This window comes from Musca domestica, unplaced genomic scaffold (assembly GCF_030504385.1).
Source record: "Musca domestica strain aabys unplaced genomic scaffold, Musca_domestica.polishedcontigs.V.1.1 6, whole genome shotgun sequence".
Taxonomy (NCBI): domain Eukaryota; kingdom Metazoa; phylum Arthropoda; class Insecta; order Diptera; family Muscidae; genus Musca; species Musca domestica.
The window spans coordinates 6199332-6226617 of record NW_026712363.1 but is presented as its reverse complement, the minus strand read 5'-3'; the positions used below and the strand labels follow the sequence as shown (position 1 = coordinate 6226617).

Below are 27286 nucleotides of genomic sequence, written 5' to 3'. Positions count from 1 at the left end.
TGTGGCTAAAATCATCAAAATACTGAATATCGGGGGTACCGTTATATTTGCCTGCAGACAAAAGAGAGATCTGTGCGAAATTTTAGCTTCCTATCTTAATTCGTTTAGACTGTAGCGTGATTACAACAGATGGACAGACGGACGGACTGCGCTAAATCGTTTTAGAATTTTACGCTGATCAAGAATATATATACTTTGTTGGGTCTAAAATGATTATTTCGATGAGTTACAAACGGAATGACGAACTTAATATACCCTCCATACTTTTTTGGTGGAGGGTATAAAAACATAGCAATCAGATTATTAAAGAAAATAAACATGAAGTACCGATGGCGAAATACCAAAAAATTGATTATAGACAAAACCAGGCTTAGTAATTCCTAGTACGTGAAACTATCCATTCTTAAATAAATCAATCGTTTCTCAGTGATACTCTTAATTAAACTACGCTACATAGAATCTTAGGTTATTCTCATGGCTCAATCATTAAGGTGCTAGTACATAAAAAGTTTGAAGTCATGGCTAGGCATATTGATGTCAAATTATAATGGAAAACGACGACAGGATTTTAGTGCGGCTCTGTAATCTCTTAAAGAAATGTCACAAGATATGCCTAGCCATGACTTCAAGCTTCGTATGCAAAGATATAAATTAGTAACGACTTGACAAAATGCATTATGGAAAAATAGTTAATGTGAAATATATATAGGGCCAGAGTAATTTTACGAGTAAAATTTTTTGTAAACCAAAAATTTGGACTCAAAATTGCATTTCATTGACGTTTTCGAATAATTTAAAATTGAATTTGCTGTTAAAACAACTTAACATTGGTGATTATGTTGTTATGATGTAATAACAGAGGTATTTACACCTGGTGACAATATTTTGACTCTGTCTTGTCCCATCTTCATACCTTTATGTCTTTGTCTTATGTACTTACACCTTACGGTCTTCCTTCATATTATTTAATCTAAAAACTGTTTAATCTAAAAGCTGTTATTTTATCAGATGAAATGTCAAAAATCATGCTTTAGGCGAAAATATTTATTGTTAAATTGAAAATTGGTTTTGCTGTTCATTGTCCCAGCAGCTTTACGACTACCTGTATTCTTGTACCATGGTTTTGATGTTTGTTTTGCTTGCAGCGAATTCAAATTTAATTAACAGATCGTTTGGTAATCAGCTGAGCTGGAAGGGGGATCTTATACTTGGATCATGGTTATTCTGTTACATTGCAGCGCACAATACTACTAACAAAAAACAAAATATGTAACAGCGCTAAATTTGGTATAAAGGCATTTTAACTGTAAGCCCCATATTTCATGTATGCCCGGAAACCTTTACAAACAATAGAAGTCCAACATGTGTACACTATTTAAAAGTCGTAAATCGATTTACATATCCCTACGTTGTTGGCTGCACTGTATTTGGTGGATTGTATTTGGCGGATAATTTGTTTTGATTTACCGAGTTTTTTGTTTTCATTCTCAAACTTAAATAGAGTCGTAAAGGTTCTGGTGTGTCTACCTGTGATTGAAAAAAATCTAATTATTTACAAATATGAGTACAAATACGTTATGTACAACCGAGAACAGCGATGAAGCTGAGGAAAAATCTTCGAACTCCAACGTCAACGGACTTCTGGATAGTTCAGGAGAAGTTGTCAACACTTCCTACCGCTTACAATCTTCATATTGCTCCACTGTGTCTAACGATAGTGAATTGTCGTCCTTATCGCTATGTTTGGATAGGGAAATGGAAAGCTATTCGAGTCCCATTGATATTGATGAGTTACCGGCATTCGAAGTACGTTTGATATCGCCTCTTGGGCGCACACCTTCGCCTATTGACAGTGAGGATATGGCGACACCGACAAGACCTGCCCCAAAGGAAAGACTTGCCCCTAGCCCCTGCCACAACAATCCTGACTACGTGGCGCTTCAAGATATAAATGCTCAAATAAGTCCGCCAAGTGATAATAGTGAACAGCCCGAGGACGAATCGTGCCTTAGTCGAACTAGTAGTTTAGAGACAATATTTGAAGGTGTATTTCTGAATACGCCACCTCGGTCAAATGGCAACACACACTACCCACGTAATTCTCGATGCAGAAAAAGTCTGCTGGAAAAAGTGGCTTTGAACCGCCTGCAAAGTGGGAAAGAAAATAAATCGCCACAGTCAAAACCAGAATCGCCTTTGCGACATCGCAATTCCTTAGATTTTAGTCCCAACACACGTGCAGACCATGGATTTTCCTAGATGTTTAAATAGTATTATTTAGATACAAATATATATATAATTTTCTCAGTACACTTCTGATTTTGTGTATTCTCTAATCGTGTTTTATTTGAAAAAAAAAACAGTCCGCTATTCAAAACGATTCATAAACTAAATCTATTTTACGCAGTCGTGTGTATTTCCTCATATCTATTATCAAATATTGATTTATGTGTATGTACCTATATGATAAATAAAACTATAGTCATGTTTCAAAAACACACAATATTATCTTTCAATTTTCAAACCGCATACACATCAAATTTGTATAATGTTAACAACAAATCTTAGGAAATGTGAATGAGTATGGTGGATGCACCAGTAGTTTGCTGTGTTTGATGCACCAAATACGATATACACTGGTGGCCAAAACTAGAGCAACTTAAATCGCAAAGACAATAAATGTCCTGTAACTTTTACAAAAATAAACAAATCGTAATTATTTTTCCAGTTTTAAATGAGGGGTTTAATTCACTTTTAAGAAACTAAAAATAAAAATAGAAAAACAATTTTGAACGAAAAATAATATGTGGAAAACTAAAATGACCCAATTTTTGCTTGGTCAAAACTAAAGCAATTTTTTATTTTTTATTTTAAAATAATTAAATTTTGGCTAGTAGTCGATAGCATAACCATTATTTTTGATAGCAGCTGCACACCTACGAGGCATTGAATCTATAACACGCTCAATTTGATCCTTCGGTGTGCTTTCCCAGGCACCCCGAATTCTTTAGAAAATGTTGTGCTTATTTATTTCCGAATCTCTCTTGATCTTCCTATCTACGATACTCCAAAGGTTTTCTAAGGAGTTTAGGTCAGGTGATTGTGCCGGCCATAACAAAACATGAATTTTTGACTCCCGCAACCAATATTGGACAAGTTTTTATACAAGTTTGGGATCATTGTCATGCTGAAACTCCCAAATCAGCCGAATATTTTACTCAGCGTAAGGGAACAACGTGATGTCCAACACATCTTTGTAAACAAACCGATCCACAACTTCCTTTATTTTATGGATAGGCCCAAGTCCATAGAAAGAAAAACAGCGCCACGCCATTTTTGACCGTCCCTCATGCTTCACTGTACCTTTGCAGCACTGCGGCTTGAGTCCTTCATGTTTTGGTCTTCTCACCGTGAAATTTTTCACGTCTGAGCCTTTAATATTATACGTAGACTCATCCCAGAAATAATGTTTTTTCCATTGAGTTTGATTCCACTTACTATTATCGTTTCCGAAAGCCTTTTTGATTTTTTCAGATATGAATGGTTTTTTGATGTATTACGGGCATGCAGACCAGCTGCCACTACTCGTCTACGCACTGATCTCGAGCTTATATCCAATGATTGCTCTCTCACCAATCCAGTTGAACTTTTAAATGGTTGTTTTTTTATTTCTCTCACAATTTGTGGATCAGTACGAGCTGAAGTTTTTCACGGCCATCATCCGTTATAGACTGTTACTACTGATCCAGTTTCAAAAAACCGACTTAGTATACTGAAATAATTATGAAATCACATAAATATTTATGAAATATTTCTCGGAAATCATTTTCTGTGATATGTTGTTTTGATAGTCACTGATAATTTGCTGTTTTATTCAGGTACTGTATTTGCTTTTAGCCATTTTTAAAATTTTTTTGGGCAGTACTTAAAAAACGAAAAGAAAAACACATACTGTTGTAAAAAACTTCTCAAAAAGGATTTATGACAAGCGAAATTGTCGAATGAAGCAAAAAGCGATAAATATCACAGTAAAAACAACTGAAATTGCAGCGGTTATATGAATGTACAACAGAGTTGCTTTTGTTTTGTCCAAGCCAAAATTGGGTTAATTGACTTAACCAAACATTATTTTTTATATAAAAATGAATTTTGGTTTTATGTTTTAGGTTTTTAAAAAGTGAATAAAGTACCTAATTTAAAACAAGAAAAACTTTCTCATTTTCTTAATTTTTGAAAAAGTTACAGGGCATTCATTCTCCTTGTAATTTCAGTTGCTTTAGTTTTGGCCACCAGTGTATATGTCCGATTCAAGTGAAATTCGGAATGAGTGACGGAATTTGCTATATCAGATTTGGATATAGCACCCATATATACATTTTCGGCCTATTTCATTTATTTGATGCAGCAAAACACTTTATATATCTCAATTTCAATGAACTTTAAAATATGTTACAGAATTTGATACATAAATAAAATTGCCAAATTATATTAAAATCAGTTCAGATTTGGGTATTGCTCCCACAGATATATTTTCAACCTATTTTACGTATTTCATGCACCAAACACGATTCCTATCAAATTTGAAACATGTGACGGAATTTGCTAAATAAATAAATTTGCCTAATTATATTAAAATCTAATTATTTAAAATCGGCCCTACATATTTTCTGTCGATTTCGTATTTTTGATGCAACAATCGCGCTAAGTATGTCAAATTTCAAAGAAATTTGGATGTATGACAAAATTTGGTCAAAAAATTGTCAAATTATTATTATTATCAAATTCAAATCGGTTCAGATTTGGATGTTATTGTATTAAGACCCACCACGCCATTGCAATGGCGTAAAAAACTACACAACAATTTAGTTGAGGCTAATAGCAACAGAAATGCCGATCAACATTTATCATGTTCCTGCTTTTCTTAGGTCAAATGTACCTGGCATATTCACGCGATTTGTTTGTTGTTAAAAAACATTGTGAGCCCATTGTAAAAAATAAAATAATCTTGAATTATTTTTATTTCAAATTCACAAAATATGTACAAAATTTTCAAAATTAAATCGACTCTAATAACAACATAAACGGATGTTACAAACCATTTATAAACTTGTTTTTCCTTTTTGTGCAAGATAAACTCAAATAAGCAGAACAAAATTGAAGACAAAATCATAAATTTATTAAAACTAATAAATATCGGATTTCAAGATACTTTTACCGCCAGTTGCATTTACATTTTGGACAATAATAGATATGATGGAAATTTCCACCACTCTGCAAGAAGGGTTAATTTACGAATTGACATTTATATGCCAAGCATTTTCCAAATTTTTCCATCTATAGGTTCTTCGCTAGTCCTGTCTATTTTATGTAGGCTTTTGAGATAACCAATTACGAAAACAAACGAAACGATTAACGTTCAATCAATCGTTTTGTACTCCGAACAAAACAAAACCTCAAATTTTTCAATGCCAGAAGTACACAGACAGAACGATTCCCGAGCTGTCTCATTTGCAAACGAATCGCCGGGAAACATTTGCTGTGTGAAACGATAAGTGGTAAATTGAGCGTTGTTATTCTTAATATTGTTTGTTATACTTTTCTACATTTTATGATGGTGAAATAAATGATAAAAAGGAAAGATTTTATCTTAATATTTCTTTGTACATTATTTGTAATGAGTTAATATACAGGGAAACGTTTGAAAACGTATGCGATGAGTTTTGTACTGTTTCGTTTCCAATATTGCGTCATCCAGCAGAGTACATTTCAGTTTTGCTTTGTTTCCACTCATCTACACAAATCGTACAAAATAACAAACAAGTTCCGTTACCTTTATATCCGTTTTGTTTCGTTCCATACTTCAAAAATGTACAGAACGAAAGGATTGCAAACGTGTGATATAGTTTATTTTCGTAGGCTGATTTTAACTGTTAAAATTCGGGCTAAAAACATATCTGAGTTAGACAAAAACGCTGAAAATAAAAACTATATATTTATATTTTATTGGTAAAAAAATCGTATGTACATAAATAAGTACTATCTATTTACAACAGTTGTACGATTGCATGGTAGTTTTAAAAATCATAAAAATTAAAAACGCAGAATTCCTAGTACAAAAACAGGTAGACATTGCATGTGGTGCCTTTGTACATCCTCCGTCTTGTTGTAGCATAGCTTTGTAATTTTTTCGACTACTGCTGTAATCTATTCTTAATAAGTGAATATTCAGGTAATATAGACAGGAAGGCGATCACGATAGCTGGAACTAAGTAACAGTAGATGTATTTACCTGCTTCAGTCAGAAATTCTGCGAATGGCGTGAACCGGAAAATACTTTCACTTTCAATAAACCAGGATTTACTTCGCTCCATCTATAAAGAAATTTAATTATGTTAATCAGGTTGTTGCAAGTTTAAATGCTGGTGCATTTCATATGGACTTACTTCAGACAACGCTCCTCAAGTCTTGCCTTTACCTTGCTCTTGATGACGGAAACGCCTCCGGCACTGTGTTTTCCACGACCAGTTATTATAAAAACAAATTTATAATTTCTTGAAGCCAAACGTAAAGATGTGATATGACGATCTAGAAACAGGTCTAAGCATGCCATCGCTTCTAAGAGGTGAAAATAGTGAAGATCTAAATGGTCGGGGTTATTTTGGGTATATTTGTGGACGTTCATTATACAGTTTGCGGCTCGATGGTTGTACATATCTATTTTCTGTTTATGCAAATTAGCTATTTGAGAATAGTAAAGACCTGCACCACCATTGCCTGCTTGTATAGCTTCCTTGGCCTTTTGGTAGCATTCGGCCCTCAATTGACAGTGGTGCGCTGCAAGGTTGCGAGCTTCTTCGAATTCCTTCAGCGCTAGCCGTTTCGCTGCTTCTGGCGAAAAGGAAGGATCTCTAGTATTATTTTCGTCATCCCAAACGTTGACATTCGAAGTCCGACTTTGCTTTTGATATTCATTAGAGTTTTGCTGTGAATGTTAACATAATGTTATTTTAATGTAATTTAAATTAATTTTAATACTTACGACGTCCTCCAGATGGGTGTCCATTGTCTCTGCGTCGTGCATGGTGCTTTGTAAAATTGATACTGTCTCTTTGTAATTGTTGTCTGTCGAGGATAGAATATCGAGCAGTGTTTCGCGTGGAATGTCTGGGAACGTTTCGCAGAGTTTCATCTGAGTGAGATGTGCGGCCAGGTCCGTAGGTTGTGAAAGTTTTTCCATTTCACTTCTTTGCATATCGATGCCTTCTTTATCTCTCTTGTACAGATTCCAAGCATATTCAATGTCTAACATTTCACGTAAATTACTTGGTGATTGTTTATATTCGGAATATTTTGGGTGCTTAAGAAGACGTGCAAAGTCTTCATCTTCTCGCATCATTTGCTGGCGCTCCTCTTCCAAATGATTATATGCTGACTCTATCCATAACATGTACAACTGCTTGGCCAGAGAACGTGGCATAAATACCTTTAAATTGAGTGGTAGTGTGGATGGAACTTGTTCTTCAAAAGAAGACTCATTGCGGAAATTATCGAGTAGTTGCTGAACTAAATGTTCACCGAGGGACATTTCCAGCATAGCCTCATTTTCGTTACTTTCATTGCCAATGTCTTCATCAACATCGTCGTCATTTTCTTTATTGGAAGACTCATCTATATTTTCACCTTTGTCTTCACACTCTTGGGTTGTGGCTATAGAAGTACCATCTCCGGATGTTAACCCATTTCTAGAATTTCTTATCTTCAATACATGTTTGGAGTAGTGACTATCTCCTAGAACAAAACAGTTTTCGATATTTTCTTTCACTTCTAATAGATTGCGATCGTATGCTAGTCTTGGACGAGCGAACCTCTGACGTTGTGGTCTTTGAGAAGGTTTTGTCTCTTTGCTGTCCACATTGGTTTCATTAGCACCCACATGTAATTCATTGTGTGATACAGGATATTCCAACTCAGCCCGTACTTGAGGTTCATTCGGGGTAAGTTTGCATGAGCACACAAACTCGTCAAAATCGTTATCATTATCTTGTAGCTCTGTGTCTCCTCGGAGTTTGGACAACTCATCTTCTTTCAACAAAATATCCACTGCCCAGTCAATGTCCCCGTTACATTTCACAAAGAGATCCCACAGACCACCGATTTCCTTATTGGGATATATTTGTCTTAGTGTGATAAATGAAGCATTCTCATTGGGACAATCAATACTATGGCGGGTGAAAGACGAGGAAGAAGTAATTTCTTCATTGTTCTTTATGTTCAAGGCCATAGTATCCTTATCTGTATCGTGGTCTCGCAAAAGATCAATTAATGACTTGCCCCTATCAGCGCTTACATTAATCTTATTTTTATCAAATGAGGGAGTTACTTGTACCGACTGCAGATCCGGGCCCCAAAAGTCTATCGACTCGGCTTCGTATGGCTTCCAAGCATTGGACAACTTTTGTTCGAGCAAACTATATACATCTCGCTCAGAAGCGGACTTTATCGGAATTTGCGAAGATGTTTGTTGAGAATTTGGTTTTAATTCCTCATCGAGTTTTTGCTTCTGTTTTGGGGGCGAAGCACTTGACTTAAACTTCTTACGCTGATCTTTCGGCGCGTTTGTGTCATACGGGGTCCAGTTAGATTTGTCTGTGTCTTTAGAGTGTGGCAGTTCCATTGTTTGACTTTCCTGTCCAACAACGGTTTTGTCTTTTTCATCGGCATTTGGTGAAACCACGTTGGCTATTGGTGGTATACTGCGAAATTGTGGCAAACTAACAGTATACTTTGTTGTTTTAAACATCTACAAGAAATCAGAAAAAAATACGAAAGTCAACAAAATTTTAACTGAAAGAATACTTGGATGTTGAAAGTATTTCAATGTATACATATGTTACTAACAGTAAAATGTATATATATACAAAACAAAATATACAAAATATATAAATATATATATATATATATATATATATATATATATATATATATATATATATATATATATATATATATATATATATATATATAGCTATCGCTAATCTACTTTAGTTCGGGCGGAACAACTTTTTATACTTTCCACAATTAAGTTTACCGAAGTGAAACAATATGATTTACTATATTTTATCCGTTCAATAGAGAACGTGGTTCTGGGTATATAAATAGGGATCGTATTGAAAAGATTGCAAAAAAATCTTTTGTTGGACAGTTTAAAAATACAAACAGTTAAGTCAGAAATCTTAAGTTAGACCAGTACCGCTAATATAGATCTAATATTAAGATCAACATTTAAATTATAATACAAAATAAATTACGAAATTTGAGCTGAAAACTTTAAAATACCGAATAGCGGGGGTTACCAAAATTCATATATTCTTGATCAGCGTAGTAGAATTCTACGAATTAAATATGTCTGTGTGTTGTAATCACTGAAATTGATTCAAATTCCGTATTTTGATAATTTTAGCAATAGACGATCTTATAACGAATATGTGCTTTATGGGGTCTTGGGAAATATTTCAATATTTTGCCAACGGCCCGGAAACTTAAACATGCATTCTACTTTATGGTGAAGGGAATAAAGAATTGTATGTATGTGACTTGCCTTCAACAATTCAGGAACACTTGTTTTTTCATATTTATCTATCATATGTCGAATTTTGTCCGCAGGAACTCCATGCAAATTACGTCGGGCTAACACATTTGGCGATTTTCTCCACGAGGGCTTTGGTTCAATTATTTCAATTAGATATCCATTTTCTATAGCACATTTTACGTAAGGCAACATCTCCCAGGCTTTCATATTTGTATTGTCCACAAAAATTGGACTGAACCCGCTCATTGCTTTCTCTCGAACTCGATATTGATTGAATTCATGTGCTTCATTCAGAAGATTTACATTGTACTTGTAGACACCTTTGGCGTTGTAAAAATAGTCGTCAGTGCTAAAAATAAAGTCCCCAACAGAACAAAATGGTGGTTGTAAGTCGACATAATTTTTTACAATAGAACGAGCGGAATATGTTTTCCCTACTCCAGGGAGTCCACGCATCAGCACCATAACACGATATCCTTGCTTAATGAGATTGCCAACTTTCTGTGCCTGTGCGGACAAAGGTTCGGTTTCCGTTCGAGGTGGCTTTGGAGCTATGTCATCAGGATTGAAAGCGGAATCCGTTTTCGCGTCATCACTTGTTGTTGGGGGGTTGCCTTCGTTACTTGTCATTTGGTTTACACACAAATCCACTGTAATAATGCAGATACCATGAAAATATCTAACGTAGTTCAACGTTTAAATGATACGTACAGTTCCAATTATTTGTAATACAAACTTTTCGTAGCTTCCAAAGTGGTGTCGTACAAAATAGTTCTTTCAAGTGCTGAAGAATTTTTTCCTGTTCCGGACTATCTTGTTCCCTGGCAAACATTTCTACTTTATTGTGTTGTTCTTTGTTTTTGCAATTGTTTTGTTGTAATAATACGACGTAGTATATGACTATCTTCTGATTCGTGGCGGTAACTTTGTAGAATGGAATGCACCTTGACTTGCTTCAGTTATGCTAGAACATTGCCATAATTCCAAAGACATTTAAGTTAATATTGCGATAAGTAGATTATTGTCAAAGTGATTATAAAACGAAGAAAAACATAGATAGTCAGCCAAATATTCACGTATTTATAAAAAGTACAGAGCGGAGAAATATTTAGAACCGCCGTTTTAAAACACATCTGCCAATTATTTGTCAACAACGACATCTGTTGAAATCTGCCGATTTAACATTCGAAGGCGCTTTATTAGCTGATTCCATAGCTACACTTATTCAACAAAGGTTTCAATGTTTCACCACTGAATTTGAACACTGAGGGCGTTTCTTAAAATGCTACGTACTCAGTCGACGTTTTTCACCACACAAGTAAAACGCATGTATTTATATGAAAGTTACCCAAATACGTCGAGGCGCATTTGAATAACACAGGCGTACAAAAAATTTTACCATAGTGGCGAAGTTGAATATTGGTGTATGCTACGTTGAATTTTAGGTAATACCATGGTACAATGAAGACAACGTGGGCTAACTTAGAAAAAGTTGTACGTATAGGGGTCTACCCGTAAGGATTGTAATGTCAGAATCATGATCAAAGTATAAGGTCCCCCTTCCAGTTAGGCTGATTACCAAACGATCTGTCAATTAAATTTGAATTCGCTGCAACCAAACAAACTTCAAAACTATAGTAAAAGAATACAGGTAGTCGCATCGCATAGATGCTGGGACAATGAACTGTCAAACCAATTTTTAATAAATAAAAAATAAATAAAAAAATAAAAAATTGTTCAGAAAATATTCAAATTCTGGTGTTTTCAAAATGCTTATTGCAACGAATGCATCGACAAAATCTACAGTTTTTGTCGCGAAATAAATCATAAGAGATATATAGAACATGATATTGAAAAGAAATTTTGACCATTCATTCAGTTTTCGCGGTTTTAAATTATTTATTCAAAATCAATGCAACAAGTTGTTTGCTTTTTTATTGTTTTGATTGTAATTCTGACATTACAAGCCAAACAGGCAGACCTATATACTTGCAATTTTTTCAAAGTTGACCTACCTTCTCTTCATTGTACCATGGGTACAATCATGGTACAATGATATCAAGGTAGGGCTATGATACCATATGATTTCAATTTTTTTTATTTTCTTGGCTTAAAATGTCATCTTTATTTGTTTATGTATGTGTTTTCTTTTCGATAACAAAAACATTGTTCAGAAAACATTTAAATTCGGATGTTTTCAAAATGTTTATTTCATCGTATGCATCGACAAAATCTAGAGTTTTTGTAGCGAAATAATCCTTTAGAGATATATAGAACATGGTTTTGAAAAGAAGTGTTGACCTTTCATTCAGTTTTCGCGGTTTTCAATTATTTATTCAAAATAAATGCAACAAGTTGCTTGATTTTGTTATGGTTTTGATACTATTTCTGACATTACAAGCCAAACAGGTAGACTTCTATACTTGCAATTTTTTCAAAGTTGACCTACCTTCTCTTCATTGTACCATGGGTACAATCATGGTACAATGATATCAAGGTAGGTCAACTTTGAAAAAATTGCAAGTATAGAGGTCTACCTGTTTGGCTTGTAATGTCAGAATTAATATCAAAACAATAAAAAATCAAACAACTTGTTGCATTTATTTTGAATAAATAATTTCAAACCGCGAAAAATGAATGAAAGGTCAAAATTTCTTTTCAAAATCATGTTCTATATATCTCTTATGGTTTATTTCGCGACAAAAACTGTAGATTTTGTCGAGGTATACGTTGCAATAAGCATTTTGAAAACACCCAAATTTGAATATTTCCTGAACAATTTTTTATTATTGAAAAAATACACACACATAAACAAATGAAGTTGACATATTAAGCCAGAAAAATAAAAAAATTGAAATCATATGGTAGTTCTGCCCTACCTTGAATTAATTGTACCATGGGTACAATGATATCAAGGTAGGGCTATGATACCATATGATTTTAATTTTTTTTTTATTTTCTTGGCTTAATATGTCATCTTTATTTGTTAATGTATGTGTTTTCTTTTCATTAACAAAAAAATTGTTCAGAAAACATTAAAATTCGTGTACCTTCAAAATGTTTATTTCAACGTATGCATCGAAAAATCTAGAGTTTTTGTAGCGAAATAATCCTTTACAGATATATAGTACATGATTTTGAAAAGAAGTGTTGACCTTTCATTCAGTTATCGCGGTTTTCAATTATTTATTCAAAATAAATGCAACAAGTTGTTTGATTTTTTATTGTTTTGATACTAATTCTGACATTACAAGCCAAACAGGTAGACCTCTATACTTGCAATTTTTTCAAAGTTGGCCTACCCATGGTACAATGAATTCAAGGTAGGGCAGAACTACCATATGATTTCAATTTTTTATTTTTCTGGCTTAACATGTCGGGTGTTTTTAAAATGCTTATTGCAACGTATGCATCGACAAAGTCTACAGTTTTTGTCGCGAAATAAACCATAAGAGATATATAGAACATTATTTTGAAAATAAATGTTGACCTTTTATTCAGTTTTCGCGGTTTTAAATTATTTATTCAAAATCAATGCAACAAGTTGTTTGATTTTTTATTATTTTGACACTAATTCTGACATTACAAGCCAAACAGGTAGACCTCTATATTTGCAATTTTTCAAAGTTGACCTACCTTCTCTTCATTGTACCATGGGCCTACCTTCTCTTCATAGGTAGGCTAACTTTGAAAAATTTCAATTTGGTTGGTGTTTGGTTTGTAATGTCAGAATTACTATCAAAACGATGAAACCATGATCAAAAAACAAACAACTTCTTGCATTGATTTTGAATAAATAATTAAAAACAGCGAAAACTGAATGAATGAAAATTTATTTTCAAAATTGTGTTCAATATATCTCTAAAAGTTTATTTCGCTGCAAAACTATAGATTTTGAAGTTAAAAACCCCCCGAATTTGAATATTTTTTGAACAACTTTTTTAATTATTGAACAGAATTAACACATATAAACGAATAAAGTTGACACATTGTACCAAGAAAATAAAAATATTAAAATCATATGTTATCATAACGCTACCTTGATTTTATTGTACCATGGGTTCAGGTGACAAGTGAAAACTTTTACAAGGTGTGATGGCTTCAATTCTTGTTCTATGAAAATTTGAAATGAAATTTTTTATAAAGGAAAGAAATGTCAAATGAATAATTTTATAAAAGAAAAATTTTTCATTTCATATTTTCATAGAACAAGAATCCAGCCCCTGTTTTGGAACACCGCATATTTACTTATACTTGCAATTTTGTGGCAACTACATATACCGGTGATTGCTTTCGGTTTGTAAAACCCTATACTAGTCCCATTTTCGATCTTCAGAGCCATACATCTAGTCAGTGTTTTTGTTTTGATTGTGATCCTTATCAGTCATTCCGTTTTGTTTTTATTTCTACGGCGACGGCTTTTTAATAGATGCTTTGTAATTTGGTTTTGCTCTTCATCATTCGTGTGTAAATGTGTAGTGGCGTTGAATATTATTTTCTATATTTCCGCATAATTCAATTAAACTCAAGTGTAAAATGTTAACTGGGGAAGATTGCACATAAATAGAGTACGGTAAAGTTTTCTTTAAATTGAGCAAAATGTATAGACATTACACATTCCTGAATTTTCCAGATAAGCAAAAATGTATTTTCCAATTGGCTGGCCAAAAACCATTAACTTGGCTCTACCTGGAGAAAGTAATAATTTAAAACACATCTGCTTTGATGCAGTGAAAATACTCTTGGCTGCGGCGGGAAACGACTTTTTAGGCATTTGGTATGCGAATCCACTGGTTCCAATCGTCTATTATCGTAGAAGCGTGGAATCAGTGGTAAGCTACGGAGAAAATAAGTTAGTTGTTTGGAAGCCAGATTCACGACAATTGATAGTGCTTACGACTGGTGGTGTTTTAATACTCTATCAAGTAGATTTCGATGGAAACGGAAGTGGAATATTTCTCCAAATGGACTCTCCGCATTACAGTTTAAAACGGGACTCTGCTGAACTATTTATTAAGGAGAATATTCCAAAGCTAAGTCTGAAGGAAGTTTGCATTGTGGAACTTAGTTCAATTGTGACAACGGTATGTTGCATTAGTTTAACAGAACTTCTGGTAGCAACGGAACGTTGTGAGCTAATGCGACTGCAGTGGTGTGACTTGGAGTCGGCAGAAGTTGGAAGCTCGACAACTGTTGCTGATGCTATAAATTTGCGACAAATACAGTTCTACGTCAATCAGCAATGCAGCTTGAAATCTATTCCACCAGTCAGTACAGGCTCTTTTGTTGCAGCCCTCGAATATTCGCCGTTTATTGGAGGCTGTGCCGCGGTATTTAGCGATAAAAGAGCGGCATTCTTAATTGCAAACCACCTTAGATTTGAAGCGGCAAACATGCATGGATTTTGGATCCCTGAAATTGAGGATGCTACCGTTTGTAGCGTAAACCATAAATTCCGTTTGCTTGCATATGGGAGAGCAAATGCAGACATTTCTGTTTACGGCATCGAAGATGGAACTGGCGGCTTGGAATTTTCTCATCGCCTTTCGTTAAATTCAACGGTAATGCCTGGTACTCTAGGTGCGGTGAACGAGCTCAAATGGAGTCCAGATGGTTGTGTTTTGGCTGTTTCTTGGGAAAACGGTGGAATTGCTTTATGGAGTACATTTGGGGCACTTCTGATGTCATCATTTTCCTGGGATTTTGGTATAAATGTTGATTTGATCCACGACAATCCTTTGTGTGTGAGCAAATTAGAATGGTCCACCGAGGGCTATCAACTGTTCTTGACTTGCAAAGGTCGGAAAAATGAAGAGCAGCACATCGATGAGCCTTACACCAACGTATGTCAATTGAGTTTTGTAAAGAGCGCGTTGACGATGAATCCATGTATGACAGCTCATCCCCATATCTTGTTGCAAGGTTAGTACATAACAAATCAATTAATTCTACAATTGAGGATTTTTGAATTACGGACAACAGATACTTTTAGTTAACCAAATATAAAATAGAAGATGAATGTTGTTTTGAGTACACATTCTTACATTCACTTTATTGTACATTTCTCCCATGTTTTCAGTACACATTCTCGCACGATATGCAGCGCTTGTTTTACATTTATTGTACATTTCTCCTATCAAAAATATAAGAAAAACTAACTTGTTATACATTCTCTATTATAGTTGCTGTTATGCGGAATAACGCCACCAAAGCCAAAATGTTACTAATATAATGAATCCTTGAGCTCATATTCATCAGATAGTTTGCTCTTTGTGAAATGTGTAACATTCCAATATATTATAAATTAGTTGGCTTTAAATTACCAAAAGTTTGGGGTTTATTTTGAGATTAGTCACATGAATAGCGTTCTTGATTAAATGTGGTAATTTCGTTTAAGACCCATTTTCCAAAAAGTTACCATTACCAGTTGTGTGCAATTGTCACTTCAGCTGTCTTGGGTTGAAGATTCCCATTGAAGAACATCTTATTAGAAGACATATGATCCGAAGCTCCAGAATCAAAATACTAATCTTCCTTAGTAGTGCTGCTTACAAAAAAAAAAAAATGTCAATCGTAATATTTATCTTCTTCTTTGTATTGGACTTAATAGGGCATTTAACAGCAATATGTTCAAATTTCTGACAGTTGAAACATTTTGGACCTTTGGGTTTTTGCTTCTGGCGGGTGGGAAGAGCCGAAGATTCTCATCACAACGGGTTCGTACATTTTGCAAAATTTTAAATTAATGGAATCATCAATCCCAACAATATTAAGTTTGCCATTCCCCGATACATTTTATGTCCTGTAAAGTATATATTCTTGATCAGCATAAAATTCTATATCTATAGGTTGATAGAATTTTACTCAGCTCGCACAACTTTTAGTTGTGAAAATAGTCTATATAGGTCCACGTTTAGGTATATAGATTTAAGGTCCTTTTGATGGTTTATTCACAATATAAACACGAAATTTGCTGTAAATTGGAAATTTGTGTTCTGTGAATGTAAAAAATTATTAAATCCATTATCCATAAAGGATCAACTTTTGGTCTAGTTCCTAATAACTGTATTTAGAGATATTCGGTGTTTTGATGGCTTCACGTGTCACACTTTTCAGCGGAATTGTTTCAAATTTGTGTATTTCGTGTTCGTAATGGGTACTACCTCTTATGACTGAAAATTTCCTGTGTAGACCCACGCCTTCGTATACCTCCCACATAACGGTACCTCTTAATATTTGGTATTTTTGTGATTTTAGTTAAGACTTTTTAACAGGATTATCTCAAACTTGTTGTTTCGAGTTCGTTTCACATTTTTGTATAGAATCATATAACTGTATTTTTTCATCCAAATGGTGGAAGTTATTCATATTTCTCTCAATGTATCCGACAATTTCTTGTAAGGCGGTCTCCCTTGACAGACTTTTGACATATGTATGTATATATCTTTAAAGGAGAAAATGTTTGTAAGTTTGATTGTTGGTTTGTAATTTATATACTCGAAAAACGCTGAGCAGATTTTCCTGAACATTTCCAAGTATACCACAACATCACCTGAATGCAACATAGGCTATATAAATTTTTGGAATTCCATTTAGAACTGCAGGAATATCATCAGAATCGGAGGTACCTCCAAAAAAATTAGAGTTTATAAGCACATATCTATTGATTGATTACAGATGCGGTCTCCAAATTTGTGTAACGGAATTTGGTCTACAAATAAATTTGTAAAATTATATTGATATCGCTCTCTTTTCCTTGTTCGACCATTACTTAATGTGGCGTTTCCACTACACTTGATTCGCTCTCTATTCTTTGTTTGACTCTTTAATTGTGAAAAAACTACTTAATTCTTCACACAAAATTTTCTGAGCGAACCCTCATATTTGTACATTGTGCAAATCAAATCACTCTCAGAACAACGAAAAAATATGTCCCATCCCTAACAAATAAGAGCATTTATCGAAAAAATAAATTATGACATTTAAAAATTAAAACTAGAAAAATTTGATAAAATTTAAAAAATTTTTGGGAAGACTGAAAATTATGAATGAAAACTACAATGTTGAATGGCGTATGCACATTCAAAGGAAAGTAAATTTTGTTTTCTCTCTCATCCGAAGTGCGCATTTTGTCCACGAGTTGAAATTTCCACAGAAAACTGGAAACAAAAGATGCAATATTTTCAAAATGTTTGTATCGGCAGAAAAAATGTTTGACAAGTGTCTCTCCAGCAGAATTTAATATTAGAAAAATACAAAAATATATTCAAAATGTCAACATTTACACAGAAAGTTGAAAACATGAATGAAAATTGTAAAATTAATGATATAATAAATCTTTGGGAGAAAAACAATAATTTTTTCTACTCATATTAGTGAGAAATTCTTATAAATTCTCATTAAAATCAACAAATAAACTTTTTGAAAAAAGTAATTATTTTACTGTGAATTACGAATCGTGCCGTATGAACGGGTTAGGAAACACAAACCTTAAAAATCTCCTGCAAGATGGTCAACACCGACACAGATGCATTTTGGGTCAGATCAGGACTGGTATAATGTTATCAGGACCAAAAGGCGTTAACGATTGCGCTCTAATTGAAGGTCAAGAGTCTAAAGACCAGTATTGGTCCATTTCGAAGGAAATTGAAGAATTTCAAAAAAAATCCGAAAACTACCACTTAAATGAAAACCGTTATATGGGGACTATACGAAGACGTGGATCTGCATAGGAAATATTTTGTCATAGGCTGTAGTGCCCATTTGTAACTTAGCGAAATAATCAGCGTAAAATTCTAAGACGATTTAGCCCTGTTGTAATCACGCTACAGTCAAAACGAATTAAGACAGAAAGCTAAAATTTTGCACAGATCTCTCTTTTGTCTGCAGGCAGGTCAAGTTCGAAGATGGGCTATATCGGTCCACGATATCGTATAGCCCCCATATAACAGTACCCCACGATATTCGGTATTTTGATGATTATAGCCTCATTTTCCAATAGAATTATCTAAAAATGAGTACTTTATCCCTTGGAAGATAATTATCTATATAGGTCCACGATATCGTATAGCCCCCATATAACGGAACCCCCCAATATTCGGTATTTTAACGTAATTGTCTGAAATTCTACACAAGAATTTCTTTGTGAGCACTTTACCCCCTGAAAAAGAATGGTCTGAAAATCCGCACAACGAGTTCCTTGTGTTTACTTTATTCATTGAAAGATAATTATATGTAGATAACATTATATGTAGATAAAATCCACACAAGGAGTTCCTTTGAGTACACGATACCGTATAGCCCCTATATAACGGTACCCCCCTATATTTGGTATTTTGATGATTATAGTCACATTTTTAAACGGAATTGTCTTAAATTCTACACAAGGAGTTACTTGTGAGTTCTTTACCCCTACACACAGATTTGCCAATATAGGTCCACTATATCGTTTATCCCCCCATATATCGGCACCTTCCGATATTAGGTATTTTAAAGATTTTAACGTAATTTTTAATGGATATTATATTTTATTTTTTTAAATGTCCTAGTTCGTTCCAAATGGAGGAGGGTATTCAAAGTTCGGCCCGGCCGAACTTACTGCTTTTTTTACTTGTTCTCTTTCCTACCGTATTGACAGGCAACATTTTCTTAAAAACCCTTTCGAACTGCATGTCTAAGGAATTGTGTGGGTTATTCATCGCCGGTTTTTTTACAATTAATTCTTTCTGGAACAGGGTTATCAGAAATGTTATAATTGTTTGTTATTGTATTTAAGATTTCAACCATGGCTCAATAAAAAAGGTGTATCAACTCCAATGAAACCAGAAAAATGCAACTCTATGCTGGAGTCTTGTCGTGTCAAATATACTTTTAAATATGCAACAGTTACTTTTGTTTATTTTTCATTTTTTAAACAACATTTTTATATTGGGGAAAACCCGCAAAACAAGAATGAAATTTTGGGGTTATCCCACAAGATTGATTCTAAAATAGTAGGACAATATCCGAAAATTGTAAAATGTGTTGTACATTAACGTCGAAAATATGCATTTATTTTGCAACCAAAACTTGAAATAATTTCAAATTATTGTATTTCTTATTCAAAACAATACACACACATACATGTTCTACGTTCTATAATTGTGCCATGGTAAGTACATCTGCTACCATATCCTTTGTACACAGATATTAAAACCTTATGTTCTCATTCTTCACAAGTTCTTTCATAAAATGATGTCTAATGTCAATATGTTTGGATCTGGCATGGTAAGCGCTATATACTGTTAAATTAATATCGCTTTAAATGCTTTTACAAAGCTGTAGTCTCTTGTTTTTTTTGTGTTCCAAGAAATGCATCAAATTTGAAGACATATTCTGAATTAGATTTTCTTTCGTCGATATCACTCCCAATCAGCATCGGAAACCCCTCTAGATATTCTTTATCTGACTTTTTCAAATTTAAGCTTTCATCACAGTACCTTTGAGATACCTCAAAATTCTTTTGACAGCTTCCCAAAAGGCTTTCCCTGTGTTGCATAGAGTATGTTTCCAATGGCTTCTTGGTACGGAAATTTTCTAATTTCCTTTATATCTTTTTCTGTTGTTGGTCACATCTGTTCTGACATTTTTTGGTTTACATCTAACGGTGTCGAAACAGAATTGCATTAATCGTGTTGAACATCTGTAACGTATGACGAATGTAGAGTTCCTGATCCAATCAAGTTTCCCATTTTTACGATCTTGAGTTCCTCTCATTCACAAGATATAATGAGGCTTTTCTTAATACAGAGTTTCGATTCTTCCCTATTTGTAAATACCAAGATATCATATACGTATGTTACCACGCAGTTAATTTCATCCTTGTTTTTCTTGTAATAAACTCACGGCTCTATTGTTTTACGCCAGTTGTTTTCAGAGTACAATCTGGTTTTTATTCCAAACTCTACTATCTTGCTTCAGGCCGTATAATGACTTATTTAATTTGCAGACCATTCCACTAGAGTTTTGAAGTCCTTCAGGATTTTTTATGTATATTTCCTCGTTTAACTCATTTTGAAAGAAAACAGTAACTACGTCCATTTGGTCAATATCCAAATCATGCTGACCTGCTAAGCTTAGTAACAAACGTATGGATGAATATCGGTGTTGGGAAGTGGATTAAACCTGGCGTATATTACAAGCCGCTTGTGATTCCTGCTCTTACCAAAGTGATAGTGAAAGCACGCGGGGTTCTTCTTCGTAAAAGTTAAATACCCTAATACATGTTGAATATTAAAAAATAGGTTGAAAACATTTTATCTCCTAAGTGGTCAATTGCTTGGATAGTTTTGAGGATATTCATTAAATCTGAGTTGACTTAAATTATTTTTGGATTTTATTCCCTGAAAATTTATTTTACAATAACAACAGCGTTGTTTTATTTCGATTATTTTAAGTTGTGCTAAGACAAGAAATTAAATTTTTTGATTATTGATTTCATTGCAGGCGATGATACACTATATTTGAACCAAGGTGATAACCTGGAAAAAATTTATTTTGGAGGGAAATTCGTTTTTCCAAATAATAAAACAGACACACATACACAATCATTGGACACAAAAGAAGCAGACGGTTGCTTGGAAGTAAAAAATGCAGTCGATATATCGTCTATTTTGGCAGAGAGCAAATATTGGACAGTCCTACAATTACCTCAGACATATGTTGCAACGAACTGGCCCATACGTTACTCTGCTATAGATGCCGAAGGTGTTCACATAGCGGTCGCTGGTCGCACTGGTTTGGCCCACTATTCTATGCCCACGAAAAAATGGAAACTTTTCGGCAACGAATCCCAAGAAAAAGATTTTGTCGTGTCTGGAGGATTATTGTGGTGGAAAGGATTTATTGTATGCGGCTGCTATTCTCTTCTTGATCGTACAGACGAAATACGTTGCTATCCGGAAGAGTGCAAATTGGACAACCAATTTGGAAATCGTATACAAGTAAGAGCTCCGGTTATATCGCTGAATATGTTTCGGGATCAACTGATTGCTTTAACAGCAGATGGAATTGTTACATTGTTTGCTATGCGTAAGTGTGACGCGTATACGCTTAAAGCCGATTGCGTATATGAGGTAGATGTCAAAAGCATTTGTATTCATCCGGCGTGTATAGTTTCACTGACTGTCACTAATTTACGGAATGATTTGACCGCCAAATCTATGGTTACAGCGGGAAACGGAGAAGCAGAAACCATAATTGTCAATGTATGTGGCCGTATACTGATGATACAAAGGGACAACAATAATGCCGTTGTAAATTCGTTGATGGCATCTTGTCTAGCATCCTGTGTAGAATGTTTTTGGTTATCCAATTCGACCCAAGTTGGAAGCCCCATGCGCGATTGTCTTTGGCTGTTTTCTGGTATTCACGGAATGAGAGTGTGGCTTCCTATATTGCCTCCATCCACGGAACAAAGAAGAGACTCTTCGCACCGACTGCATACGTTCATGTCTAAACGTATTATGTTATCGTTCCCATTGAAGTTATATCCCTTGGTCATATTATTTGATAATGTGATTGTATTAGGCGTGGAGAACGAAACAATATTGTATACGAACGAGTCAAACTCTCATTTTTCTTTGCCATTTTCTCAACTTGAACGCAAATCTCAAGTATATTTACATAAGATTTTGAGACAACTCATAAAACGCAATTTAGGATACAGTGCATGGGAAATAGCACAGTCTTGCAGACGTCTTCCGTATTTTCCACACTCCTTAGAGCTTTTGTTGCACGAGGTTTTGGAGGAAGAAGCTACTAGCAAAGAACCCATTCCAGACGCTTTATTACCAAGTATTTTGGACTTTATAAGAGAGTTTCCTGTTTACTTGCAAACAATCGTGCAGTGTGCGCGTAAAACAGAAATTGCCCTTTGGCCATATCTGTTTTCGATTGCTGGAAAGCCAAAAGACTTGTTCCAACAATGTTTGGAATCTGAGGAATTGGTAACAGCTGCAAGTTATTTAATAATATTACAAAATCTTGAGCCTTCCATTATAAGCAAGCAATATGCGACTCTACTACTGGAGATTGCTCTACAACATCGAAACTGGGAGCTGGCCAAAGATCTGATAAGATTTCTTAAGGCAATTGACCCAAATGAAATCGATTCGCCACGCTCTTCAATGGTGGTTAATTTGAAAATTGCACCTCCCTCACAATCGCAGTCACAAGTTAATCAGAACCCCGATGCATTCAACTTAGTATTAGGGCCAATAGGTAGGGAGCGAAGTTTCTCGACCACTGTACTGGCATCAAATACGACAAAAGATAAGAAGGAAAAACAGGCATCCAATCTTGCTGGAACTTCTGCAATGGAAAATGTTCCTTCTAGTACCAGTGGATCCGTTGTAGTAGTTCGACGAAAGTCTGAACGCAGTCATTCCACAAAAAGTGAAAAACGAGAAACTTTTTGCATTGAAAGCATTTTACAGAAGCATGCTAGAAAGCTTTTACAAAGTTGCAAACTGATTGATCTGGGCTATATGAGTGCGTTCCTGGATTTTCATTTGGTAACATGGTTGTCACAGGAAGCTGAAAAGGCTGCTCGTCTCGAAGATTATGTGAATGCAATCAATCTATTACACGAGGAATTAAAGCTACCAACCCCAGCTTCTTGCCCATCACAAACAGATTTTTCTGAACAAGATTATCATCAATTGGAGAAAGGGTATAATTTAGATAAACACTTGCATATTCCGAATTCCTCAAGTCAGACATCAGAATCGGGATATTTTAGTTTAGCGCTAATGGATACCCCAACCAGTACGAATAATGGCAACACCATTCTTCACACGAATATTCCGTCCATTAATGAAAATGAAGAACTTCAGTATCCCTTAGTGCAGACGCAAACTCATAATTCCAATGTCGAATTTATCAAGTCGCGTTCCAACTCTCAAACTTCACTTGATCACACGTCCTATAGGCGTGTATTTTCGGTAGGTGATGAAATGTCGTCGACTTCACTTGCGTTTGGACTTCATTGTAGCACGGAATTACCTGAGAAGTTAGCAATAAAATTGAGATATCTGTTGCAGTTGTTTATCGAAGCGAATTGTGTGGATTTTGCGCTGGTTTTGTCAATACTATTGCAAGACGCCTCCTCTATCGGACGCATTATCAACGTTCTTACAAGATCTGAATCAGTGGCAACATGTTGTCGCATACAGAATGCTTTGAAACGTGTTGCATTATGGTCATTCGAAACGGAATGTATTTACAGATCATTTATGATTTCGCTGCAGCCTCATATCTATCTTTTGGATCAATTTATTCAAACGTCAGCGTCCACTATGTCGCCGGCTTCCTCATCGTTGGCAAGTGCTCAGATCAATATGAACAACGGCCGTAATTCAGAGAACCGCGATCCCAACGATGTTTCAGAAACAGGGGATCACCAGGTCGAGTGTTTACAGTCCAATCATATTCAGCACGGTGGCGAAAGTGTCAATGGCAATTGGTCTTTTGAAGATAAAAGAAATATACTGTCTCGTCAATTAAGTTCGGATAGTGCTTTAAGCACCACCGCTCCACGTCAAACACAACTCAGTAATGTTGGGACCAAAATCCCGTCACCAGGAACCGTAGTTCATAATGAATCCAGCGGTTGTCTTGTTATGTAATTCGTCATTTTCACTGTTATCTATGCCAGTGTTTGGAGCTGGTAAAGTAAGTCTATTTTCTTGTTCGCAATATATTCGTCGTGGTTGTTACACAAGCGTCGTTTCGCATGTAATCGTGAGCAATATGATTTGATATTAGATATGTGTGTTGGCTACATTCGTTCCCATATTGTTGGATGATTTGATATCACAAATTGTACATGCCTCCATATATTTAACACAAACAAAATATAGAAAGATTAAAATGTAATTATTATTAACATATATTGTATGTGCAAGCGTACTTTATTATACAACGATTTTAAATTTTAATATTTAATAAATCTAACTTATCATGGAAATTGAAAATTAAAAGTGTATAATGTAAACATAATTAAAATCCCTACATACGTACAAATATACATACATATTTTATTTTATTAAATAATAATTTGTTTATTATTAACTAAAGTCTTTCAATGTATCTTTGGAGTTGTAGAAAATAATATTATTTCGCTTGTGGTAAAATAATTTAATTATTGTATCAAAAATAAATTAAGGTGATACATTTGGTTTAATTTCTGAACTTGCGTTGTTGTTCCACTTAAGAAAAATATTGTTTTGGATTCCGCGACTGATCCACATCCCTCAGCGTTCATATCCTCCATCATTCTATGGAAAGGGTATTGTATGTTCGTATTAGTCCAGAAATTCGTAACACCTCTAAATACATGTATTTGACCCTTAATTGTCATAATTATTATACGTGTCATAATTCGGCGGGCTAAGTTTTCAATTATTTTAATACAATACAGTTTTGTTTATGCATTTAAGAATTTGGGTCAACGGGTATAGGTTATGTGAGTTTATCTACTCAGAAAATGAGTGCGAGTAAAGAGAGCAATTTTGATAGTTGAGTTACGAAGAGTTTTTAAAATTCTACTGGAAAAATTTACTTAGTCAGAATAATCCAGTAACATCAGATAATAAAAAACAGCTATTTTGCGGCGAAGATAAAATGCTTACGAATTCTGGGCAACAATTCAATATTTTTTTGAGATTGTAAACATTTAACGTTGTATTATACTATTTAGCTTTGTACTATAAAAATTGTCGTTTTGATTTGGTTTAAAATGCAACGTGGACAATTTGCGAAGCAGCTGCTTAAGGCAATATTTTTTACATTTCGTGATAAACAATTTTGAAGCAGAATTTTAAGCGCGTCCAACAAATTATTTGAAGCGGCTTAAAGTATGTTATATAAATTTTGAATCAGAATTATGTATTTTAACTGAAAACTTATTTTTCAAATGTGGCCGACCTTATAAAAGCCTTTGGCCTACATAAGGTCGACCAGTAAGCCCATTTTACAACTAAATTTGTTGTCAAAAACAAACAAATTCAAAGAGGGTCGAAATACAATAGTGCAGGAACTATTATGTTGTCTTCTTGGTCGAACTTATAAAGGTTCAATTAGACGTGACATACAACATTGCCGTAACCATAACCGTTCACACGTTTAATATTTTCGATTAGCGGTGCCATGGTTATGGCAACAACTTCTATCAACAATTTTTTGCAAAAATACTCAAATAAATGCACAGGTATGGAAGCGTAGAGCGAAAGATGTGAATAAAAACTTACCAATATATTTCAGTGTTCACTAAACACAATAAAAAACAAGTAAGCAAAGGCCGACCATTAAATACTCTACAACACTACAATTTGCATTAAAGTTTCTGCAGATCTGAAACCTTTTTGACGGGGTTAACATTCCCCAATCTACCATATAATAAAAGCAAATGTTGAACCTAATTGCTCCACTTTTCGAATAATCATCACACATCTGGAACCAATATTTTTCAAAAAGTAATAATCTCTAAAAAATCGGAGAGAACAAAGGTTTTACATTTGTTTTTGTGTTTGTGATGTCGCTAATTTTGTTATTTTTTCCACTCAATATTATCTGATGATGTTGAGAGTGATATGAACGAGACGCGCATTAAACCTATTCGCCAGTTTTGCCATGGAATTGAAGATAGAACTGTTTAGATCATATTTTTGAAAGAAAATCTAGGCATTTCATACATTTTCCCGTTATTTAATTCATTTTAATAACGAAGAAAATGATTAAATAAATGGAAACAACTTGTTGCATTAAAATTTGACAGGAAGCGGGCATAGCCTCAGGGCTGTATTTCTGTAGTTTTACGAAGCTGTGATATGACAACATTACAGGGCATATACGGAGATAGCGGTGTTGTAAGGAGAGTCGGGCTTATCCAAAAATTTTGCTCAACAAAGACGTAGACGAAGAATGGATTGATTCTAGGCTTCTGGCTGGATTACCCGATGAATATAACCCAATGGTTATGGGAACCCAACATTTGAAGAACAGCGATTGGTACTTTGATTCTGGTGCAACCGCTCATACGTGTTCCAAACTTGAATACCTCAACGATGACTTTTAGGAAAATAAATCTGAAGTAATTATGGTAAATAATACAGAGATTTTTATGAATGGCGTTAGAAATGTCAATTTGGTTTCAAAGGTTGCAAAATACAAGAATAGAAAATGTAACTTTTCAGGATGTTCTTCATATTCCAAATTTGTGTAAAGATCTGCCATCGGTTTTAAAAATAGTAGAAAATGGATGGGAAGTAAAGTTCTGAACAAATCTGGAGATATCGTTACAGGCGAATTGATAGATGCTATGTTTCGCATGAATATCGCTAATAATAGATCTATCATTTGTCAAAAAAAAAAAAAAAAATGAAACTAGGTGAAAAATGTCTTCACAAGCTGTTCTAGGTGTAGACTGCGAAATGATCAAGATTGTGATTCGTGTGTGAGTGTAAAACATCAAGAACACCTTTTAAATATGAAAAGCCAATGATATTTTAGGTATGTGGCCCAATGGAAACTCCTTCAAAAAGTAGATCGAAATATATGCTCACATTCATAGAAGAATCTACAAGAAAAGTTTTTGTATACTTCTTAAAAAAGTCGTGTTTGAAATACCTTAAAGTAGGTTGAAGCAAAGCCGTCATA

At 34.5% G+C, this 27286-nt stretch overlaps 3 protein-coding genes across 4 annotated transcripts; 2 read left to right on the top strand and 1 right to left on the bottom strand.

Annotated features, from left to right (window-relative positions):
• Positions 1 to 1396: 1396 nt before the first annotated feature.
• On the top strand, positions 1397 to 2503 carry LOC101899242 (uncharacterized). Its single transcript, XM_005185547.4, has one exon. It carries the CDS (start codon positions 1561 to 1563, stop codon positions 2257 to 2259), a length of 699 nt encoding a protein of 232 aa, XP_005185604.1. The 5' UTR covers positions 1397 to 1560; the 3' UTR covers positions 2260 to 2503.
• Positions 2504 to 5979: 3476 nt separating this feature from the next.
• Positions 5980 to 10805, bottom strand: LOC101899069 (NEDD4-binding protein 2). The gene is made up of 5 exons (XM_005185546.4): positions 10301 to 10805; positions 9599 to 10239; positions 7040 to 8800; positions 6444 to 6982; positions 5980 to 6371 (listed from the first exon to the last, which is right to left on the bottom strand). Exons 1-5 carry the CDS (start codon positions 10419 to 10421, stop codon positions 6299 to 6301), a joined length of 3135 nt encoding a protein of 1044 aa, XP_005185603.1. The 5' UTR covers positions 10422 to 10805; the 3' UTR covers positions 5980 to 6298.
• Positions 10806 to 13968: 3163 nt separating this feature from the next.
• LOC101898888 (guanine nucleotide exchange factor subunit Rich) lies at positions 13969 to 24812 on the top strand. Of its 2 annotated transcripts, none has more exons than XM_020037493.2 (3): positions 13969 to 14157; positions 14223 to 15511; positions 21074 to 24812. In XM_020037493.2, the coding sequence occupies exons 2-3, from the start codon at positions 14233 to 14235 to the stop codon at positions 24253 to 24255; spliced, it is 4461 nt and encodes a 1486-aa protein (XP_019893052.1). In that variant the 5' UTR covers positions 13969 to 14157; positions 14223 to 14232; the 3' UTR covers positions 24256 to 24812. The 2 variants fall into 2 exon arrangements, with proteins under 2 accessions (XP_019893052.1, XP_005185602.1); XM_005185545.4 differs by having other exon boundaries at positions 13970 to 14162.
• The last annotated feature ends 2474 nt before the right edge of the window (positions 24813 to 27286 follow it).

What these genes read in the sequence shown, in the direction of transcription:
- LOC101899242 (XM_005185547.4), top strand. Translation starts at nt 1,561, where the DNA reads ATGAGTACAAATACGTTATGTACAACCGAGAACAGCGATGAAGCTGAG.
- LOC101899069 (XM_005185546.4), bottom strand. Translation starts at nt 10,421, where the DNA reads ATGTTTGCCAGGGAACAAGATAGTCCGGAACAGGAAAAAATTCTTCAG. An exon ending in GTGTTCCTGAATTGTTGAAG is followed by an intron (nt 8,801 to 9,598) that starts GCAAGTCACATA and finishes GATTTCTTGTAG; the next exon opens with ATGTTTAAAACAACAAAGTA. An exon ending in CTTGAGGAGCGTTGTCTGAA is followed by an intron (nt 6,372 to 6,443) that starts GTAAGTCCATAT and finishes ATTTCTTTATAG; the next exon opens with ATGGAGCGAAGTAAATCCTG.
- LOC101898888 (XM_020037493.2), top strand. Translation starts at nt 14,233, where the DNA reads ATGTATTTTCCAATTGGCTGGCCAAAAACCATTAACTTGGCTCTACCT. An exon ending in TCCCCATATCTTGTTGCAAG is followed by an intron (nt 15,512 to 21,073) that starts GTTAGTACATAA and finishes ATTTCATTGCAG; the next exon opens with GCGATGATACACTATATTTG.